Source organism: Rhopalosiphum padi, chromosome 3 (genome assembly GCF_020882245.1).
Source record: "Rhopalosiphum padi isolate XX-2018 chromosome 3, ASM2088224v1, whole genome shotgun sequence".
NCBI lineage: Eukaryota > Metazoa > Arthropoda > Insecta > Hemiptera > Aphididae > Rhopalosiphum > Rhopalosiphum padi.
The window spans coordinates 69,237,452-69,262,409 of record NC_083599.1 but is presented as its reverse complement, the minus strand read 5'-3'; the positions used below and the strand labels follow the sequence as shown (position 1 = coordinate 69,262,409).

General features: G+C 29.3%; 3 protein-coding genes across 3 annotated transcripts; 1 reads left to right on the top strand and 2 right to left on the bottom strand.

Moving 5' to 3' along the window:
• Nucleotides 1-908: 908 nt before the first annotated feature.
• LOC132923987 (uncharacterized) lies at nucleotides 909-1,579 on the bottom strand. Its single transcript, XM_060988025.1, has 2 exons — nucleotides 1,257-1,579; nucleotides 909-1,172 (listed from the first exon to the last, which is right to left on the bottom strand). The coding sequence occupies exons 1-2, from the start codon at nucleotides 1,577-1,579 to the stop codon at nucleotides 989-991; spliced, it is 507 nt and encodes a 168-aa protein (XP_060844008.1). The 3' UTR covers nucleotides 909-988.
• LOC132925504 (zinc finger MYM-type protein 1-like) lies at nucleotides 1,579-4,152 on the bottom strand. Its single transcript, XM_060989896.1, has 4 exons — nucleotides 4,081-4,152; nucleotides 3,640-3,744; nucleotides 1,628-3,310; nucleotides 1,579-1,584 (listed from the first exon to the last, which is right to left on the bottom strand). Exons 1-4 carry the CDS (start codon nucleotides 4,150-4,152, stop codon nucleotides 1,579-1,581), a joined length of 1,866 nt encoding a protein of 621 aa, XP_060845879.1.
• A 14,114-nt stretch (nucleotides 4,153-18,266) lies between these two features.
• LOC132925503 (uncharacterized) lies at nucleotides 18,267-22,500 on the top strand. Its single transcript, XM_060989895.1, has 4 exons — nucleotides 18,267-18,523; nucleotides 19,751-21,514; nucleotides 21,761-22,198; nucleotides 22,280-22,500. The coding sequence occupies exons 1-4, from the start codon at nucleotides 18,397-18,399 to the stop codon at nucleotides 22,498-22,500; spliced, it is 2,550 nt and encodes an 849-aa protein (XP_060845878.1). The 5' UTR covers nucleotides 18,267-18,396.
• Nucleotides 22,501-24,958: the final 2,458 nt, after the last annotated feature.

The window sequence follows — 24,958 nt, the reverse complement described above, 5'->3', positions numbered from 1 at the left end:
GATTTAAAGGCCTACGTTAATACAAAATTCGTCTACATAGAAAATTTCTTAAAAACGACATGAACTTCTTTATATGCCGACATTGTAAGAAAGCAGTGCGAATTTGAAAGAAAATTACTGTTACAACAACTATCACTAGGATCATATAGTCTATTGATGTTTTCATACACCATGGGTGGAGGTCCTGGATACACCGCATTAAGTGCAGGAGAAATCATTTATCTATTGAAGGACAGACCTGTAAACGTGGAAATAGCTCGGCACAAATCATACTTTAACGAACTTTCAATAAAATATAACAACAAAACGCATTTCTATGGCTCCAAAAACCCACACATTACAAACATATGAGACCGAAATGGATTGCAATGAAATTTTGTCACCAGTATTTTTTCTTGACGGAGAATGGTATGAAATTTCACCATCACCAAGAGAAATAAAATCACTGCAAACTCTAAGACCATCAAAAACTTGGACATGGATTTACAAAAGCCCAGAATAACTAATAGTTGCAGACATCTACACTCAAGACATTATCAACGCACTAAAACAAACACTTATTGTTCCGACAAGAGATTGAAACAGGTCAAAATCATTGCAAGACAATCTATGGGATACGAATTTATAGATCAGGGGTTAAGATTAAAAAGTCTTTTAGACGAAGACATAATAGGCAAAATGCAGGGACGCCCGCAGCAATGTAGCTCAGGGGGGGCAAAAAATTGCAAGTACCTACCTAAATACTTATGGGAAGATTTATCGCTACATCTTTCATCTACTCATACTTTGTAATAGTATCGTTAATATTTTTTTAAAAATCAAAACTAATTTAAGTTAATATAAAATTACACTATTAGTTCTAATATTTACAAAAAACATAATAAAGTTTAAACAAAAAACAACTTTATTTGATTTGAATTTACATATTACATCATTACATGTTCCATGTTCCATATTACATCATAATATTTATACATAACATTACATTTTACTCAAAAAGCAATGATAATCTTCTTTTGTTAGAAGCAAATAAATTAATTGATTTATCAATTTGTTGATTAAAAAAATTTTCATCATCATACCTTTGGCGGTGTATATTAATTAACCCCAAGCTACTCAGTCTTTCATTTCCCATCCTATTTCTAACCCATGTCTTTAAACGGCGTAAAGTGCTGAAACATAATAAAAAAGTTATTGTTAAATATGAATTTACATACAGAATAAAATTTGTAAAAATATTTATTTAAAAACATTACCTAAACGATCTTTCTACTGAGCAGGAAGTTACGGGTAAAGTAATTGCAATTTGTATTGCTTGGCATACCGCTGGGTAATATGTGGCGTAATCGAGAATATCAATTAATTTCATGGTGGATTCGACTTCTTTCTTTTTCCATAGATCATACCATGACAGTGCTTGCTCTTTAAAATTGTCTAGAAGTGAACCATAAAGTGTACAAATAAATTCAACACTTTCTGCAAATTGTTGGTCGCTCATTAGTTTCATTTTTTTGGGGTGTAGGTTGTATAATGTAAATATTTTTAATTTTTCATCTGAAAATCTATCTTTGAGAGACATTATAACTGATTCCAAGTATGGTATAAATAAAGATTGTCTAAAATATACCTCCACATCGTTAGTTGGATAGTTTTCACGATGTACTTGTTTAACACTACGCCGTGGTAACTTTAACTTAAGATCTATTTTAGAAGCAACTAATTTTACTTCATTAAATATTGAATTAAATATATTCTCACAATTATTACGGTCTATTTCTAACATTGATAATAGGTCTTGAATATGTTTTGTAGCTTCTTGCAGGTCAACATCTATCCCTTGAAGAACTGTTGATACAGTTTCAAATTTTGCAGAATATTTTGCCATGATTGATAATATTACAACAAATGTTGGAGTAGTGATTGCAGTAAGCATTTCATAGCAACGCTGTCTAGTTTTGCTGTTAAAATTATTGGATTTTGATATTTCTTCCAAGCCTTCAACAATTGTAACATATTGGTCCTTAAATTTTCTGATACATTTATGTTTTTCAACAAACCTTGTTTCGCATAATTTTGGCAAATTATTTCCTACAATATTTCTACGAAGTGCACTATCTCTAACAAATGTAGTAACTTCTTTTATTTTCCCTACACAATTTCTAACTTCGGCAAGAGAATTCAAATCATTTATTACCAAATTCAAACGATGACTAGCGCAATGGAAAAAATTAGCCATGGGATACACATTATTAATTCTTTTTTGCACTCCAGATATATGGCCAGCCATCGTAGCACATCCGTCGTACCCCTGTCCAACACATTTATTCATATCAATATTTAGGTTAGTACATGCTTCTAATATTGTTTGAGTAATAAATGAGGCGTCAAACTCTTGTAAGGGGAAAAAACCTAAAAATTCTTCATGTAAATTTTTATTATACAGATACCTTACACAAATTGATAACTGCTCAGTACCATTGATGTCAGCCGTTTCATCAACAATTAATGAAAAACAAAATGCTTGCATAGCTTCATTGGTAATCACAGATCTTAAACTAGAAGATAAACATTCTAATAATTCATTTTGCACACGGTGTGATATGTACAATGCATTTTTATTGGATTTTTCTAAATGAGTTTTTAAAGTCAAATCACCAGCATCAACCCTGAATTTTAATAAGTCATTAAATACTGCAGTGTTGTCTGTGTCTCCCCGAATCGGTAAATTATGTATTGCACAAAATAGAAGTGAAGAAATTATTGGCTTTAATTTATTTCTATTTTTTTCAATTTTATTTTTATAACAAGAATCTAACACTTGGTCAATACCACAGTTTGTTTTTTTCATATCTTTAAAATCTTTGGATCGTATGAAAGATTCAATATGCCATTTATTTTTCTCATGTTGATTAGCCTTTTCTACAAATTTTTTATGATTTACAAATGAGCTGGTAATAAAAGATCCAAAGTATGAACCGTGTGTCACATGAGCCCGAAAGAGAACACAAGTAAGGCAAAGAGCTCCTTTCAATAACTTTGAATATACTAACCATGGGTATTGTGAAAACCATTTATACAAAAATGGACGTTTACTGTCTTCAACATCATTTTTAAAATTATAATGTTTACTAGGCTTCCATGGATTAGTTAAAAGGTCAAACTTTTTATCTTCAGAAATTTGTGAATAAGTTTCTATAAAATGTCCTAAATCGTTATCAGATAGCACATTGGTGTAGTCTACAGAAATTAATGCAGGATCAGCTATGCATTCTTCTACTTTATCTTTGTGATCAATTATAGCAAGTGACTTCTATAAAAAACATAACAAATAAATGTAATGCTTATTACAATTAAAACAGTAAAATAAAAATATAATCAAAAAATTGTGAGTTTTATTTTTAAATAATTAAAAAGATTACCTACATTATAATTATTTAGTAGTAAATAGTTAAATTCATAAAAAAAATTATTTAAAATACATCCTATTTGTTATTTAAGTAGGTAGTAGGTATCTAGCCACCTCTAGGTATACTATTGTATTGTATTATTATATTAATTCATTTTTGATAAAATATTAACGAGAAATTAAATAAAAATAATCAAATGTAAGAAACTCAATTTGTATTTTACAACACTTACTTCTTTAAAATTAGCTTCATCAGTATGGTCAGAAACAAATACAGGGTCATCTACACATACTTCTACTAGTTCTACTTCATGATGATCAATTGTAGCAAGTGGCTGCTATAAAAACAATACAAAATAAATTTAAATTTAAAGAAAGAGTCTTATTACTTTTAAATAATTAAAAAAACTACATTATAATATAATTTATAACTGAATTATTAATTAGGTATTTAACTAACAGTTATATTCATGAAAATAAAAATTGACCTTATTGTGCCAATAATATTGGCTATTTATTATTTAAATATCCGGGTATTCTTGTGAGTTGTATTTACTGAAAAAATGCATACTTTAAGTATGAATGTAATTGATTTAACTCGCAAAAACAATAAATTGTTATGATGGTAGAATGTAATTTTAATAAAACATAAATAATCCAATATAAGAGCTTACCGTTTTTGTTTTATCATTTGAAAAATAAGAGTCAAGTGTTCTCATTTTCTTCTTTTTAGGAACTGAATCCATATTTGCACTTTTGTAACGATTTTTTTTAATAATTATAACTTAAAAATTAGTTAATTTGTAAATTGTAGGGCAATAACAGTCAACACTCAACAAAACGTGGACTTGGAAAACACAATATTTCGTTAATCGTTTAATAATAATTTATAAAGAGTAATCGCACACTTCTACTCATGATAGCTTAACACATTACCCAGAATACCATAAATGTAATAATAATAATGTAATAATGTCTGTCAAAAGGTTTCTATTTCCGTCGACAACAGGCTGCTTTTATAATCGCGTATGCTTTCTAAGTATTTTCATTTTATTATTATGTTTTTCATACACGATTCATATATAATAGTATTCTATTATTAGTAATTTATTGCTATATATTATTCGGCAATAAATGAGATCGACTATTTATAATTACTTTGACTCGTTCGCGCTAACAGGCAATCTGTAGGAACTAGCCAAAAGTGACTTAGCGATTAATGATTATTAATAATCGTTTTGTTTTTTTTTTCAATTAAATACCTCCTATATTATCATATATTATGACATGTTAGGTACAATGATTGTCGCATAGTCGCTAAATACCTAAATACCTAACACCAGCTTTATGTAAAAAAAACTTCCAATTTTGTAACTGACACAAAAAATCTCAGGGGGGGCAATGGCCCCCACTGCCCCCCCCCTTCCGGGCGTCCCTGGCAAAATGGTAGAGAACAGACTACAAAAAATATGGGGATGGTTCATTTCTTTCGGAACCTTCATATCAGGACTTTTGGGAATATATGTAATATTGAAAACTATTACAACTGCACTTAATACCTGGGCTCAATATAACTTTTTTTACCAAATATTTGGTTGGAGCATAAAATCATTAGCGGCATATTTTCTAGCTTAACGCACCATTTTATGTATAATTCTCATAAAAAACGATTCAATAATGAATCAAAAGATTCATCAATAAACGTACCCGAAGTAAAAATCATTGAAGCTCCGAAAGATAAAAAGTCAGGATTTTATCCAGAGACAAAAAGAGTGTCATTATAAACATAAAATAATAACTCGTATCCACAATCTAACCATAATACAATCGACAATGCTAATAACAACTGATTTTACATACAAAATCAACTTTTATTACTGTAGACAATTTACACTTACATTTTAATTCAAATTGTTGTAGTCCTAATTAGCATAAATATCTCATTATATTACATTATATTGCATGCTATTTACATAATTTCATTATATTATTATCATAATCCTTATATTACTGTACTCTATTAAATAAAAATACCATTTTTATTTATAATATTGTATTATATCCCAATTTTTAATTTAGCAACTTGATCTTATTATAATAATATGTAATAAATAATAATAATCATGTCTCTTAAAACAACTCATATAACTATTTATTAAAATTATTAACGATAATTAGAACATGTATATTGATAAATATTCAAATAACTCTAAGTATATACTCTCTCATGAGGCATATTTAATATTATTCTTATTCTTATAATTATTTTATCTTTATATTTGTTATGAGGGCATAACATAAAAAATACTGGGATGCATGTCTTGATACCAATATATCATACGATATATTGATACCATAATATATTATAATAATGCTAGTTTATAAGTAGTATTAAATATTCTATTTCTCACAGTTACACGACTATTTACATAAAATAATCTTATAAGAATGTGAACCGCCTTTGACAAATAAATTATATATTTACATTGTATATGAACCGCCTTTTACAAATAAGATATATATTTACATTGTTATATTTTAATCAAAATTGAATCATTCTTATTAAACATTAAATTATAGGTAGTATTAGAAATAATATCATCACTGAATAACTAGATAACAAATGTCCAAAGTATCAAAATAAAATATAATTCACATCAATGTAATATTTACACTAAAAAATATTTTATTATACAAATAACTGTAAAAAATTTTTTCAATAAATACATAACATACTAGGGACGATTTAACCTCCAAAAAAATAACATAAAACGCCTCTCCAAACAGATTATCGGCCTGTGCGTTTTTCCGTATTAACGGGTGTACACGTTTGTTCCTGGATTATTGCCACAGCCACTGCTCGTATCGCACGCCAGTTGGACATTGTCATTCGACTGTACTTTACAAGGTTTCATCCAAGGAAAAGTTGCCTTTTCTGCCATCTTTATTAACGTTTGTTCGCTTGGTGAGTAACGACGATGACATTATTATTAATACCGTGATAAGTATACTGTCTTACTTGCTGCCTAACCTTGTCAGACGGTGTCTACTATTCAACGACGATTCGACTCACGACGATTTACCAACGTCTAAATTCATTATGGCCAATCAATACAATGTTGCTTGTGGTATGTTGGTTGAACCGAAGAATAAACCCAAGAGAAATGTAATATCAACAATTATTAAAAGGATCACCGGTGGTACCCATGATGATGAATTTAAGAAATGTACACCAGGATTCATGTGTCATTCATGCAGGTACCGAAAAGCATTATTATGTAAAAAATATCACCTGTATAAAAAATATGGTCTTAAGATAGCATTACAGTATTATTTTCCGAACGTTTCCGATAACGTAATCGATAAAATGTGTGATATCGGGGTTGGAAATGTAGAACGAGAGCTGCGAAATTATTATGAAAATTTGTACATAAAATACAAAGACGAATCGCATTCATTTTTCGTCAATAACATACTACCACAATCTTTCACGTACGATAACGACGTGGCGTTGAAAGGAAATAGATTTTGGAAAGTAATATTGTATATGTCTATCGTATCACTATACGAAAAAGAATTTCCATGTACCACTCAAATTAGTGTGCGTGATACGTGGTCTACACGTGATGATTTAGATGTATATAATAACAGTGATATTAATTATTATTATAGTTTTGTAGATTTTTTTAATTTATATTTAAATTTAAATACGTATACTAACACTAATTTTATAGACATATATAATATAGATGATACTAATATAGATTTAAATGCGTTGTTTTTAATTGATTCGTGTAAAATGTTATTGGCCGCATTCAATTGGTCAATAACATTTTTATTCGATAATAGCATATTCGTAAATTATGATAACCATTATTATATCTTAAATTGTTTTATTAACACAGAATTTGAAAAACGTATATATGTAAATATTGAAAATAATTATGATAATATAAGACATACCACATATGAGTATTTAGATTTAATGGTTAGTAATAAGTTAATTGTTAAGGCATCTTTTAAAGAATACGAATGGAATTATAATAATGACTCTTGGTAATTTTTTTTGTATTTATATTTTATATTTTGTATTTATATGTTGTATTTATATTTTGTGTTTAATAAAAAACTTGTTATTATTTTTTTGTATCAATTAAAATTTAACAAACCTCTTCACAGTACTGCAATAATAAGTAAAGGGGTAACATTATGTTTACGTTGTATGAACTTGCCATGGGTTCAATGCTGAATGATGATGACCTATATATTAGCGCAGTATATGATATACCGGAAATTAAATTACGAAAATGTTGTCAAACTACCGTGCGCCATATAGTTTATGGTGCCTACACGGTTAGTATACATGATGTAATGCCCGCGTTTCTTAAATACGGTTGTCAACCTTATAAGAATGTGAACCGCCTTTGACAAATTAATTATATATTTACATTGTATATGAACCACCGCCTTTTACAAATAAGATATATATTTACATTGCTGGGTGGCCTCGCACTCGGCCAGGGAAACGGGCATGGACTTGTCCAGTCGTTTTCTACCCACCGAGGTCGGGCACCCGGAGGCGTCCGGAATATCCCGCGTCCTCGGGTTGCGGATGGAGGAACGCCCTGCCTGCAGGGTAGCCGCGAATATTGAATAAGCGGTCGCGGACAGCTACGTAAAATTGACTCCGCACCCTTATACGACGGGTCCGTCTATAGGGGGCGGTCAGTACACGCACGACCGATGCGAGTACCGGAAGCGCCGGAGACGACTGCGTCGCTTTCCGCCCGGGGTGTTCTGCACGGCGCGGAGTGGCGCGGACCATCCGGCGCTTAGAAGGGAGCGATTCGAACTGCGTCCCAGTATTAGCCACATTAGCGCATTTCATCGGGACCTACGGTGGATGCGATGGTGACGCTTCTGGATGGCGGTCGAATCATACCCTCCCTTATCCCCGCGGTAGTCGGGGATGGCCGACGCGCCATGTTCAACTAATAACGGCCACAATGATTGGTAAGTGCGGGCCGGCGGGCTGACTTGTTCTCGACCGAACGGCTCGGAGCAAAAATCAAACTAACAACACTAACGCCCCCGGGAACCGGCAACTAGCGTCGCTGACCTGTTGACCGCTTGTCCCGTGCTGAGAAACGGGAGCCCGCATAAAAATCATTGAAGCTCCGAAAGATAAAAAGTTAGGATTTTATCCAGAGATAAAAAGAGTTTCATTATTATAAACATAAAGTAAAAACTCGTATCCACAATTTAATCATAATACAATCGACAATGCTAATAACAACTCATTTTACATAGCAAATCAACTTTTATTACTGTAGACAATTTACACTTACATTTTAATTCAAATTGTTGTAGTCCTAATTAGCATAAATATCTCATTATATTACATTATATTGCATGCTATTTACATAATTTCATTATATTATTACGTATCATATTCCTTATACTGTACTCTATTAAACAAAAATAGCATTTTTATTTATAATATTGTATTATATCCCAATTTTTAATTTAGCAGCTTGATCTTATTATAATAATATGTAATAAATAATAATAATCATCTCCTTTAAAACTAATCATATAACTATTTATTTAAATTAATAACGATAATTAGAACATGTATATTCATAAATATTCAAATAACTCTAAGTATATACGAGGGACGACAATGCAAAACGTGCTATTGCCAAAAATATCAAAATTGAGTTATATATCATTTCTGATAGTAAAAACCACGCGGAATCGAATGGCGTGTTCAGATTTCGCCAAAACGTACTATTTCCAGTGTATATATAATCATAAAGTTTCATGATTTCTGCATAACGCACCATTTCCATTGCTAAAATCGTGTCAAAATGAACTATTGCTATTTAGTGTAAACTTAATAATTATTAAAGCAAAACGTACTATTTTTTAAATTATGCGCAGAACGTACTCTTTCCAGATTGAAGCAAAACGTTATATTTCCCATGTTAAAATGTAGCTATACTAAATTAATTATTTGCAAAACGTACTATTTCCAAGAGTAAAAGATGAAGTTGACATTTCAATTTGAATTAATTATTCTTTAATTATTTCATGATGATATAATATGGGACTACATTATTTTATTTTATTTACTAGTTGGTGCAACTGATAAAATTCATTATATGTTTTGGTGTTGAATTTTGTCACAAATTATTTCCCTCCAAAAGTTTATATGATGACTATCATGGTATTATGATAATACAATTCCCTATTGGCTACTATAGTAGATCATTGTTTTAATTACTTACTAATAATAATTATTAGTAGGTAATTGCAATTATTATTGTATGCACAATTTATAATTTATTTGCAACAAGTTAATTAGATATTTCAAATGTTCAACTCGAGAACCATTAAAATGGCCGCATGTGGTTTGAACAAAATAAAAAATGATACACAAAGTAAAGAAGAAATGGATTTTAATGAATTCATTAAAAAAGTGTCAAGGTAGTTAGAGGTATGAAAAAATAAATTCATTGCTTTACAACTTTATTTATGTAAGACTTTTAATTATTATATTGTTAAAAATCATTCAACAGTAGGTAAATACTGTATACTTATTTATTACTGTGATACCTAATCATTTGTAGGAATACCTATTTTAAGAAATAAAATAAAATAATTTTATAATATTTTAATTATTCTTTTAAATTGATTTCATAATAGATACATAGATATTATGCAGAATAAATTGAAGAATAGTTAAATTCATATTAAGTGTATAATACTGGGTATTACTTTAAATACTATTTAATTATAAAAATAGTTTTTATTTTTATTTTTATTTGATTAGAAACTGTTCAACTTACTAAAGTTGGTCCAATTTATCAAATAATTAAGATTAAGCTATCAAATTTAACTTAAATCTATTGAATTCTATATTTTATTATTAGGGTGGAAAATTAAAATCACATAAAATATTGTTTTTGGTAAACCTAAATATCCTATAATTATATTGACAATTAAAATCTTTAAGTATTAAAGTATTATAATAATAATTCTAATACAATATTATTAGTATTAATAATTATTTTTTATTACACGTTAAATATTAAGTTAATATATATTTAATATTATAATAATAACTAAATTTAGGAAACTGCTGATTTGAACTATTCTGTACCAAAGTTAAATATTGAAGACATGGATGTTGAAATAATTTCAGATGTACAGCCTATAAATATTGAAGAAAAAATAGTAAATAATACAATATTGATTGAGATCTCTAATGAAACAAATACATCATGCATGAATACAGAACTGTTTCAAAATAATGATAACATTACCACTAAAGATGCTGAGACTGGTTTTAGACCATTAAATTTATGTACAAAAAGAATATTAACTAATCAAATATTAATTGAACCAAATACATCAACAGTTGATGCTAATTTGATTTTATAAAATACTGATTTTCTTCCTTTGATGGAATCAGTATCAAATGTATCGATAAATAATGATCCAGAATATATTGATCCTATAACTGAAACTAATGGAGGTAGAAAGAGAATAATTAAAAAGAAAAGAAAAGAAAAACAATTACAAAGAAATATTATACCAAGAGAATTAGAATTAAAATGTAATCATACTGAAATGATAAAGAAAAATGTATGCAGAGTTAGTGAACTATCAGAAGAAGACTTGACTGATTTTAAACAAAATTTGTGTAAATTAACTACAAAAATTGAACAGGATAAGTTTCTAATTACAATGATGACTGTAAGTGATGTCAAACGCACTGACCGTAAAAAAACTAATAGATCTCATCGTATGGTTGTGAAATACTTTATACCACAAATAAGAGGTAATTTAATACCAGTTTGTCTTGATGCATTTTCTTCTGTTACATCAATAACTAGAAGACGATTCACTATAGAAAATCAATGTTTCTGGAAAAAGCAAAAAATGGGAATAGTACGTTTTGCATTGTCGCCCCTCATACTCTCTCATGTGGCATATTTAATATTATTATTATTAATAATATGGTTATAATTATTTTATCTTTATATTTGTTATGAGGGCATAACATAAAAAATACTGGGATGCAAGTCTTGATACCAAATATATCATACGATATATTGATACCATACTATTAAATTATAATAATGCTAGTTTATAAGTAGTATTAAATATTCTATTTCTCACAGTTACACTATTTACATAAAATAATCTGAATGTGAACCGCCTTTGACAAATAAATTATATATTTACATTGTATATGAACCGCCTTTTACAAATAAGATATATATTTACATTGCTATATTTTAATCAAAATTGAATCATTCTTATTAAACATTAAATTATAGGTAGTATTAGAAATAATATCATCACTGAATAACTAGATAACAAATGTCCAAAGTATCAAGATAAAATATAATTCACATCAATGTAATATTTACACTAAAAAATGTTTTCAATAAATATATAACATATTAGGAACGATTTGACCTCCAAAAAAATAACATAAAACGCCTCTCCAAACAGATTATCGGCCTGTGCGTTTTTCCGTATTAACGGGTGTACACGTTTGTTCCTGGATTATTGCCACAGCCACTGCTCGTATCGCACGCCAGTTGGACATTGTCATTCGACTGTACTTTACAAGGTTTCATCCAAGGAAAAGTTGCCTTTTCTGCCATCTTTATTAACGTTTGTTCGCTTGGTGAGTAACGACGATGACATTATTATTAATACCGTGATAAGTATACTGTCTTACTTGCTGCCTAACCTTGTCAGACGGTGTCTACTATTCAACGACGATTCGACTCACGACGATTACCGAAGATTCAACGACGATTTACCAACGTCTAAATTCATTATGGCCAATCAATACAATGTTGCTTGTGGTATGTTGGTTGAACCGAAGAATAAACCCAAGAGAAATGTAATATCAACAATTATTAAAAGGATCACCGGTGGTACCCATGATGATGAATTTAAGAAATGTACACCAGGATTCATGTGTCATTCATGCAGGTACCGAAAAGCATTATTATGTAAAAAATATCACCTGTATAAAAAATATGGTCTTAAGATAGCATTACAGTATTATTTTCCGAACGTTTCCGATAACGTAATCGATAAAATGTGTGATATCGGGGTTGGAAATGTAGAACGAGAGCTGCGAAATTATTATGAAAATTTGTACATAAAATACAAAGACGAATCGCATTCATTTTTCGTCAATAACATACTACCACAATCTTTCACGTACGATAACGACGTGGCGTTGAAAGGAAATAGATTTTGGAAAGTAATATTGTATATGTCTATCGTATCACTATACGAAAAAGAATTTCCATGTACCACTCAAATTAGTGTGCGTGATACGTGGTCTACACGTGATGATTTAGATGTATATAATAACAGTGATATTAATTATTATTATAGTTTTGTAGATTTTTTTAATTTATATTTAAATTTAAATACGTATACTAACACTCATTTTATAGACATATATAATATAGATGATACTAATATAGATTTAAATGCGTTGTTTTTAATTGATTCGTGTAAAATGTTATTGGCCGCATTCAATTGGTCAATAACATTTTTATTCGATAATAGCATATTCGTAAATTATGATAACCATTATTATATCTTAAATTGTTTTATTAACACAGAATTTGAAAAACGTATATATGTAAATATTGAAAATAATTATGATAATATAAGACATACCACATATGAGTATTTAGATTTAATGGTTAGTAATAAGTTAATTGTTAAGGCATCTTTTAAAGAATACGAATGGAATTATAATAATGACTCTTGGTAATTTTTTTTGTATTTATATTTTATATTTTGTATTTATATGTTGTATTTATATTTTGTGTTTAATAAAAAACTTGTTATTATTTTTTTGTATCAATTAAAATTTAACAAACCTCTTCACAGTACTGCAATAATAAGTAAAGGGGTAACATTATGTTTACGTTGTATGAACTTGCCATGGGTTCAATGCTGAATGATGATGACCTATATATTAGCGCAGTATATGATATACCGGAAATTAAATTACGAAAATGTTGTCAAACTACCGTGCGCCATATAGTTTATGGTGCCTACACGGTTAGTATACATGATGTAATGCCCGCGTTTCTTAAATACGGTTGTCAACCTTATAAGAATGTGAACCGCCTTTGACAAATTAATTATATATTTACATTGTATATGAACCACCGCCTTTTACAAATAAGATATATATTTACATTGCTGGGTGGCCTCGCACTCGGCCAGGGAAACGGGCATGGACTTGTCCAGTCGTTTTCTACCCACCGAGGTCGGGCACCCGGAGGCGTCCGGAATATCCCGCGTCCTCGGGTTGCGGATGGAGGAACGCCCTGCCTGCAGGGTAGCCGCGAATATTGAATAAGCGGTCGCGGACAGCTACGTAAAATTGACTCCGCACCCTTATACGACGGGTCCGTCTATAGGGGGCGGTCAGTACACGCACGACCGATGCGAGTACCGGAAGCGCCGGAGACGACTGCGTCGCTTTCCGCCCGGGGTGTTCTGCACGGCGCGGAGTGGCGCGGACCATCCGGCGCTTAGAAGGGAGCGATTCGAACTGCGTCCCAGTATTAGCCACATTAGCGCATTTCATCGGGACCTACGGTGGATGCGATGGTGACGCTTCTGGATGGCGGTCGAATCATACCCTCCCTTATCCCCGCGGTAGTCGGGGATGGCCGACGCGCCATGTTCAACTAATAACGGCCACAATGATTGGTAAGTGCGGGCCGGCGGGCTGACTTGTTCTCGACCGAACGGCTCGGAGCAAAAATCAAACTAACAACACTAACGCCCCCGGGAACCGGCAACTAGCGTCGCTGACCTGTTGACCGCTTGTCCCGTGCTGAGAAACGGGAGCCCGCATAAAAATCATTGAAGCTCCGAAAGATAAAAAGTTAGGATTTTATCCAGAGATAAAAAGAGTTTCATTATTATAAACATAAAGTAAAAACTCGTATCCACAATTTAATCATAATACAATCGACAATGCTAATAACAACTCATTTTACATAGCAAATCAACTTTTATTACTGTAGACAATTTACACTTACATTTTAATTCAAATTGTTGTAGTCCTAATTAGCATAAATATCTCATTATATTACATTATATTGCATGCTATTTACATAATTTCATTATATTATTACTAGGGCCCGGATTCCAATGCAAAATGCATCATTTTTTGATTAATCCTAGACAATGCTTTCCAAGTTTATAATTTGATTCATGTAACAGAGACTTCAAAGGTGAAATTTTTATTTTGCATTTTTTTGCTTTTTTTTGCATATTTCAATATTTTTTCATTTTTAGAACATATTTTAGCTTTTTTCGTTTTTAATGCATATTTGTATAATATACAAGTATAATATATAGACATATAGTATTTATACATTTTACTGCCAAAGATTAAATATACTAGCAGTATTAAATCTCTGATACAATATTCTTTACTCTATGGATACAACTTAATAATCTAAATATAGGTAATTCAAAATATTACTCGTGTTTTTCGGGGTTTTTCTTACAATTTATAAACCAGAACTATACAGTATACATACAATATTGTCTATCTTATCTTTATTTATAATCGCTCGGACTTGGCAAATAATAAAATATAATATTTATAATATTTTGTGGTAAATTGTATTTTTTAAGTGCATTTTTGTGGTAAAATGCATTTTTTAAGGGCATTTTTGGCTATTTTTTAGAGCATATCTGTATGGTTTTAAGTGCATTTAAATCCGGGCCCTAATTATTACGTATCATATTCCTTATACTGTACTCTATTAAACAAAAATAGCATTTTTATTTATAATATTGTATTATATCCCAATTTTTAATTTAGCAGCTTGATCTTATTATAATAATATGTAATAAATAATAATAATCATCTCCTTTAAAACTAATCATATAACTATTTATTTAAATTAATAACGATAATTAGAACATGTATATTCATAAATATTCAAATAACTCTAAGTATATACGAGGGACGACAATGCAAAACGTGCTATTGCCAAAAATATCAAAATTGAGTTATATATCATTTCTGATAGTAAAAACCACGCGGAATCGAATGGCGTGTTCAGATTTCGCCAAAACGTACTATTTCCAGTGTATATATAATCATAAAGTTTCATGATTTCTGCATAACGCACCATTTCCATTGCTAAAATCGTGTCAAAATGAACTATTGCTATTTAGTGTAAACTTAATAATTATTAAAGCAAAACGTACTATTTTTTAAATTATGCGCAGAACGTACTCTTTCCAGATTGAAGCAAAACGTTATATTTCCCATGTTAAAATGTAGCTATACTAAATTAATTATTTGCAAAACGTACTATTTCCAAGAGTAAAAGATGAAGTTGACATTTCAATTTGAATTAATTATTCTTTAATTATTTCATGATGATATAATATGGGACTACATTATTTTATTTTATTTACTAGTTGGTGCAACTGATAAAATTCATTATATGTTTTGGTGTTGAATTTTGTCACAAATTATTTCCCTCCAAAAGTTTATATGATGACTATCATGGTATTATGATAATACAATTCCCTATTGGCTACTATAGTAGATCATTGTTTTAATTACTTACTAATAATAATTATTAGTAGGTAATTGCAATTATTATTGTATGCACAATTTATAATTTATTTGCAACAAGTTAATTAGATATTTCAAATGTTCAACTCGAGAACCATTAAAATGGCCGCATGTGGTTTGAACAAAATAAAAAATGATACACAAAGTAAAGAAGAAATGGATTTTAATGAATTCATTAAAAAAGTGTCAAGGTAGTTAGAGGTATGAAAAAATAAATTCATTGCTTTACAACTTTATTTATGTAAGACTTTTAATTATTATATTGTTAAAAATCATTCAACAGTAGGTAAATACTGTATACTTATTTATTACTGTGATACCTAATCATTTGTAGGAATACCTATTTTAAGAAATAAAATAAAATAATTTTATAATATTTTAATTATTCTTTTAAATTGATTTCATAATAGATACATAGATATTATGCAGAATAAATTGAAGAATAGTTAAATTCATATTAAGTGTATAATACTGGGTATTACTTTAAATACTATTTAATTATAAAAATAGTTTTTATTTTTATTTTTATTTGATTAGAAACTGTTCAACTTACTAAAGTTGGTCCAATTTATCAAATAATTAAGATTAAGCTATCAAATTTAACTTAAATCTATTGAATTCTATATTTTATTATTAGGGTGGAAAATTAAAATCACATAAAATATTGTTTTTGGTAAACCTAAATATCCTATAATTATATTGACAATTAAAATCTTTAAGTATTAAAGTATTATAATAATAATTCTAATACAATATTATTAGTATTAATAATTATTTTTTATTACACGTTAAATATTAAGTTAATATATATTTAATATTATAATAATAACTAAATTTAGGAAACTGCTGATTTGAACTATTCTGTACCAAAGTTAAATATTGAAGACATGGATGTTGAAATAATTTCAGATGTACAGCCTATAAATATTGAAGAAAAAATAGTAAATAATACAATATTGATTGAGATCTCTAATGAAACAAATACATCATGCATGAATACAGAACTGTTTCAAAATAATGATAACATTACCACTAAAGATGCTGAGACTGGTTTTAGACCATTAAATTTATGTACAAAAAGAATATTAACTAATCAAATATTAATTGAACCAAATACATCAACAGTTGATGCTAATTTGATTTTATAAAATACTGATTTTCTTCCTTTGATGGAATCAGTATCAAATGTATCGATAAATAATGATCCAGAATATATTGAACCTATAACTGAAACTAATGGAGGTAGAAAGAGAATAATTAAAAAGAAAAGAAAAGAAAAACAATTACAAAGAAATATTATACCAAGAGAATTAGAATTAAAATGTAATCATACTGAAATGATAAAGAAAAATGTATGCAGAGTTAGTGAACTATCAGAAGAAGACTTGACTGATTTTAAACAAAATTTGTGTAAATTAACTACAAAAATTGAACAGGATAAGTTTCTAATTACAATGATGACTGTAAGTGATGTCAAACGCACTGACAGTGTCGGCCTGGCCAGGGCCGCGGGGCCGCGAACGCGGCCGAGGCCCTGACCTTTTTTTTTTTTTTTTTTTAGTTTTTAATTAGTGGAACTAAAAAATATAAAAATATGCTGTCATCAGGGCCTGCGAGATGGGACAGAAGAAGGGTCCAGAGTCCCATGGCCTGGATCTCTGGGGCCCCCCAGTCCGGTTAGGTATAAAATAAGTATATATAAGTAAAACTAGTAAAAGAGCCCGGAATTGATCAGCCCTGAGGACTGAGGCCCACCAAAGTTCTCGCGGGCCCTAGTGAGGGAGCCGGCGAGCGTACTACAGGTTTGATCAATATTTTATTATATGACATTACTGCTATATCGAAATGAAGAAGTAAAGTAAGAACTACACCATGATATATATATATGTATACTGTATATATACTCTAGGTACGTGTTGACGGTTGATCGTGTTGTATATTGTATAATGTATATATTATTATTATAATGTGCATTTTAATTTGTACGATTGTACGTTTACCACGATACACGGTTATCTACCGTTAGATAACAGTGATATACTAATATTATTTTGTTCGTGTAACATATGATTAATAAGTATGTATTTCTATTTTTAGTACAAAACACCAATCACCGGTTTATCTGTTATTTGTTTTCATTAGAGTTATATTTTATGTCGTTGCCCGTAACTGTCTATTTCTTATCGTTAACAATCCGCGTACAAAAATATATTAATACAGAATGGAACTTTTATCTTTTAATTAATAATTTGGTTTATACTTTAGTGAGTGAAATATCAAATTATTTTTCTTTTTATTCATTTTAATATTAAGAATCAATATGTATAAAAGAAAGTTTGAAAACGGGCATTCCAAAAGAAAAGCGAAGCAGAGGCAGGCATTATTAGCATGTGCTAATGACAAAAATCAAAAAAAGTTGTTTTTTCCAACTGCCCCAGCAGTTCAAGGTAAGAATCTTAAATAATTAGGTTAATTATTAAGTATTTAAGTTAGTAACTTGTATTATTCAAATTAAGTTTTAGTATTTTAGGCATAAATATTGATAGAATAATTATTGTATTTAAAAAATTGGTAAGAAAATATTTTAAAGAGTTTTGCATATAGTCTATAGATATGTAGGTTCAACTGATTTTTAATTATTTAAGTACCTAATTATCTAATATAGACTAGTTTGGTCCAACCACCCCTGTGTGTGTCTGAAAATGTTTAAAGAGTATTGGATCTGTAGGCTTAACTGATTTTTAATTATTTAAGTAGGTAATACAGTTGTGTTCCACCTATCACTAGTATCACTGCAGTGTGTGTCTAAACATTAAAAAAAATAATGATTATTATAATATTCTGATATATGTTTTTACTTTTTAGTGTTGTTTTTAGTGTGAGTTTATTTAAAATATGCCAACCCTGGTAGGTTCCTATCTAACAAAAATAAATGTTAATTATCCTATGATTATTTTTTTTCTATTATATTGTTTTACAGTTAGTTCCAGTGTTATTAATGATTCAAATTCAAATGCTTTATCTGACATTCAAATTGTACCAGATAATATAGAAGAAAATATTATACATAAAATCACAGAAATTAGTAAATAAATCAAATATTACTTTTTTTTTACTATAATCCAACCAGGGTTTAATTAATACCTAAATTTTAGATGTACAAATTAAAAAAAGTATTGAACCCAAGTTAAGACTAGTATTTGTATTTAAATACTTTCTAAGTATTTGTATTTATTCTTAAATACTTTTGAGATTGATGTATTTGTATCTCTATTTAAATACAAATTAAAAGTATATTTTTACAAGACTGCAAATTATTATAATATAACCAATTGTTTTGATTCCTAAAAAAAAAATAACTACTTTTATTTAAACTAGTTTGAAACATAGTTTCTTAAATTCTTCACCACATTACCAATATAAATATTATATTTATAAGTAATAAATTATTACCTAATATGTTAAAAAAAATCTATTTAATATTGGTTAAAATAGTGATTTTTTTATTATTAAGCTTAGTTTGAATTAAATATTTTAATTCTGTTAAGTTTACTACGTCCTTAGATTATTTAAAGCTTTAACTGTAGGTACCTGCTTCCTACATACCCTACAACTCTAATCAAATATAATTTTTAAATTATTATATTTTTAATCATGGATTTGGTATTTCCCAGATGGAATAAGTGTGGTGCAAGATGACAATGTTCATCAGATTTCTGTCGAATCAAATTCAAAAGAAATTATTAGTGACCTTAGTTTTAGAAATAATGATAAAGAATATGACGACACTGTTCACCAGATTGAATTAAATCCAAAAGAAGAAAAAATTACTAGTGACCTTAGTTTTGGAAATAATGATAAATCACATGACAATATTGTTGACCAGATTTCTGAGGAATCAAATTCAGAAGATGAAACTATTAGTGATTTTAATTTTGAAAATAAAAATAAAGAATATCTTGATTGCCAAAATGTTCCTCAAGGTTCATTCATAGCTAATTTTATCAGGCCATGTAGAACTGATAGTATCACTATTAAAAATCAGTTCTTCAGTAAACATCCTATTCAGCCATTTGTTAAGTCAGGTAATGGGAAACTTGATTTCAAGAGAATATACTTTAAAACATTACCTAATAATAAGACAGTTCAACGAAAATGGATATCATATTGTTCAGAAACAATTTGTTTTTATTGTTCTTCTTGCATGGCTTATGGGCCATTGAAAAAACATGGTGAATTTGAGTCTAAGTTTATTACAGGTTACTCCGCAAATATTAAAATTAACAAAAGTCTGTATAAAGATATTGAAAGACATGAAAATTCCAATGCTCATGAAGAATCTGTATCTACAGCTATACGGTTTTCTCTTAATAAAGATATAGAAAATATAATCAACAGGGACGTCATGGCTAAACGTGCTATTGAAGTTGAAACCCGTAGAAAAGTTTTAGAGAGGTTGATTGATATTATTTTATTCATAGGCCAGCAAGGTATTCCCTATCGAGGGAAGCACGAAGGAGCTTATTCTTTGAATAATGAAAATCTAAACCATGGGAACTTTTTAGAGCTTGTTATTCTAATTTCAAAATACGATGTAATTCTTCAACAACATCTGAATACTTCCATTAAACTTAGTGACAAAAACAAATCCAAAAAAGGCCGTGGATCGTTAGTAACATTTTTGTCAAAGCATTTCATTAACGATAAATTAATAATACCAATAGGAAAAGCTATTCAAAATGCAATTATCAATGAAATCAGAGAATGTCAACATTTTAGCATTATGATTGATTCAACGCAAGATGTCAGTGTTATGGATCAACTGGCAATATGTGTACGTTACATTCATGGAGGAGTGGTCCAAGAACGATTATTGAGCTTGGTTATTTGTCATGATTCCAGTGGTAATGCTCTTTTTGAACTTTTAAATGAAGAATTACAAAATCTACGACTATCGATAAATGACATTGTTGCTTGTTCATTTGATGGTGCTTCAAATATGAAAGGCATTTATAATGGACTACAAGCACACTTGAAAACCAACAATCCTAAAATTGTGTATACCCATTGTATGGGACACGTCCTAAATCTTGTGATGACAGAAAGTACAACCCAAATCTCACTTGCTGAAAATCTATTTGGACTTGTTGAAACATCAGCAGTTTTTTTATCAGATTCTCATAAAAGGATGTCTGCTTGGATGGCCATAACTAAAGTCAAACATGTTGCTCATAACAAGCTTTATCGTCTTCAAAAAATTGGAGTTACACGATGGTGGAGCAAGGACAAAGCTTTGTCATCTATAATAGATATAAACTTAGTCGAGAATAATCAAAATGTGGAAAATAGTAAATTTGTAACATTTTTAGAGTTTCTCATTTCAGTTAATGAAGGAAATTTTAATACCTCATCAAAATACATGGCACGTTCTCTCATTGGTAATTGGTCAAAATTTGAAACAATTTTTATAGCTACTTTGTTCATCGACATATTTTCTGTAACAAGTCCTGTATCTAAATATTTACAAACAAAATCAATTAATTATCTTCAAGCTTGGACTATGATTGATACCTTAAAAAAACAGATCCAAAATAAAAGAAAAGATACTCACATATTATTTTTATTTAAACAATGTCAACTCTTTATAAAAAATGTTAACTCTTATTTTCTTACAAACGAATTAGTTGATATTGAAGAAAATTTTTCTGATAAGCGCATATCCAAAAAAAAGAAAATGCCCGGAGAACATGGCCAAGATGAATCTAGAAGTTTAAGTTCATATGACAGATTTAAATCTGAAGCATTTACTATTTTAGATGTTATTCTGAATAGTATAGAAGCAAGATTCATGCCAAATGAAGGGCTTCTTAAAGATTGTCACTGGTTGGATCCTAAAACGTTTTCATCGATTAATTCTATAAATGTATTTCCTAATAGTGATTTAGAAACCATTTGCGAGTTGGCAGGAGTAGAACGTAAAATATTTTGTAATGAATTGAAGCAGTTTGCTGGTCAGTTTGAAAGTTTTCAACCAAGTATGGCTTCAGAAAGCAAATTAACCGAAAATAGTATCCATGATAGCGAAGATGAAGACAACACTGAATTAGTAGACTGTGATAAATGTAATAAATGCATTGCCTGTGCTTATATTATAATTAAAGAACTTTCATTTCATTCCAACTCATTTCATAATTTATTTACAGTTTATAAATATGTACTCTTGTTACCCTCAACTCAAGTGACCTGTGAAAGGGTATTTTCTAAATTAAAACTTGTAAAGTCTAAAATCAGATCAACAATAAGTCAACAACATTTATCACCTTTAATGCTTATGGCGATTGAAAAAGATATACAAATTCAGAAAACGCAAATTATTGATACTATAGCTAAGTCATCAAAAATGTTACACGAATTACTTATTTAGTATTACTTGTTTTAAAAATAATGTTGTGTCAACTTTTGTTCATTGTTTGTATTATGTTTCTGTAATATATTTTGGGTGATATCTTTTTCATAATTTGTATTATATTATTTGTTTGGTAACTTATTAAAAAATTCCATGTGTCATTAAGCATATCAGAACTCAGAAGTGAATATCAACTTCATACTTGGTTTTAATTAAGAATGGTAAAAGTGAAAAAAGTTTAATCGAGTGACTAGTTGGAAAGTTGGGAAGGGGGGAAGTCAGTGTTTAACGGTCTGCTTCAAATCATACAATTATATAGTTGTTTTTTATTTAATCGTTTTTTTGTTTAATATATAATATTCCAGCAGGAGGATAGACATTAATCCATTATCCTATGAAGAATGTAAAAAAATAAAATTGAGGCCCTAGAGAAAAATTGCGGCCGAGGCCTTTTATGTACCAGGCCGACACTGCGCACTGACCGTAAAAAAACTAATAGATCTCATCGTATGGTTGTGAAATACTTTATACCACAAATAAGAGGTAATTTAATACCAGTTTGTCTTGATGCATTTTCTTCTGTTACATCAATAACTAGAAGACGATTCACTATAGAAAATCAATGTTTCTGGAAAAAGCAAAAAATGGGAATAGTACGTTTTGCATTGTCGCCCCTCATACTCTCTCATGTGGCATATTTAATATTATTATTATTAATAATATGGTTATAATTATTTTATCTTTATATTTGTTATGAGGGCATAACATAAAAAATACTGGGATGCAAGTCTTGATACCAAATATATCATACGATATATTGATACCATACTATTAAATTATAATAATGCTAGTTTATAAGTAGTATTAAATATTCTATTTCTCACAGTTACACTATTTACATAAAATAATCTGAATGTGAACCGCCTTTGACAAATAAATTATATATTTACATTGTATATGAACCGCCTTTTACAAATAAGATATATATTTACATTGCTATATTTTAATCAAAATTGAATCATTCTTATTAAACATTAAATTATAGGTAGTATTAGAAATAATATCATCACTGAATAACTAGATAACAAATGTCCAAAGTATCAAGATAAAATATAATTCACATCAATGTAATATTTACACTAAAAAATGTTTTCAATAAATATATAACATATTAGGAACGATTTGACCTCCAAAAAAATAACATAAAACGCCTCTCCAAACAGATTATCGGCCTGTGCGTTTTTCCGTATTAACGGGTGTACACGTTTGTTCCTGGATTATTGCCACAGCCACTGCTCGTATCGCACGCCAGTTGGACATTGTCATTCGACTGTACTTTACAAGGTTTCATCCAAGGAAAAGTTGCCTTTTCTGCCATCTTTATTAACGTTTGTTCGCTTGGTGAGTAACGACGATGACATTATTATTAATACCGTGATAAGTATACTGTCTTACTTGCTGCCTAACCTTGTCAGACGGTGTCTACTATTCAACGACGATTCGACTCACGACGATTACCGAAGATTCAACGACGATTTACCAACGTCTAAATTCATTATGGCCAATCAATACAATGTTGCTTGTGGTATGTTGGTTGAACCGAAGAATAAACCCAAGAGAAATGTAATATCAACAATTATTAAAAGGATCACCGGTGGTACCCATGATGATGAATTTAAGAAATGTACACCAGGATTCATGTGTCATTCATGCAGGTACCGAAAAGCATTATTATGTAAAAAATATCACCTGTATAAAAAATATGGTCTTAAGATAGCATTACAGTATTATTTTCCGAACGTTTCCGATAACGTAATCGATAAAATGTGTGATATCGGGGTTGGAAATGTAGAACGAGAGCTGCGAAATTATTATGAAAATTTGTACATAAAATACAAAGACGAATCGCATTCATTTTTCGTCAATAACATACTACCACAATCTTTCACGTACGATAACGACGTGGCGTTGAAAGGAAATAGATTTTGGAAAGTAATATTGTATATGTCTATCGTATCACTATACGAAAAAGAATTTCCATGTACCACTCAAATTAGTGTGCGTGATACGTGGTCTACACGTGATGATTTAGATGTATATAATAACAGTGATATTAATTATTATTATAGTTTTGTAGATTTTTTTAAATTATATTTAAATTTAAATACGTATACTAACACTAATTTTATAGACATATATAATATAGATGATACTAATATAGATTTAAATGCGTTGTTTTTAATTGATTCGTGTAAAATGTTATTGGCCGCATTCAATTGGTCAATAACATTTTTATTCGATAATAGCATATTTGTAAATTATGATAACCATTATTATATCTTAAATTGTTTTATTAACACAGAATTTGAAAAACGTATATATGTAAATATTGAAAATAATTATGATAATATAAGACATACCACATATGAGTATTTAGATTTAATGGTTAGTAATAAGTTAATTGTTAAGGCATCTT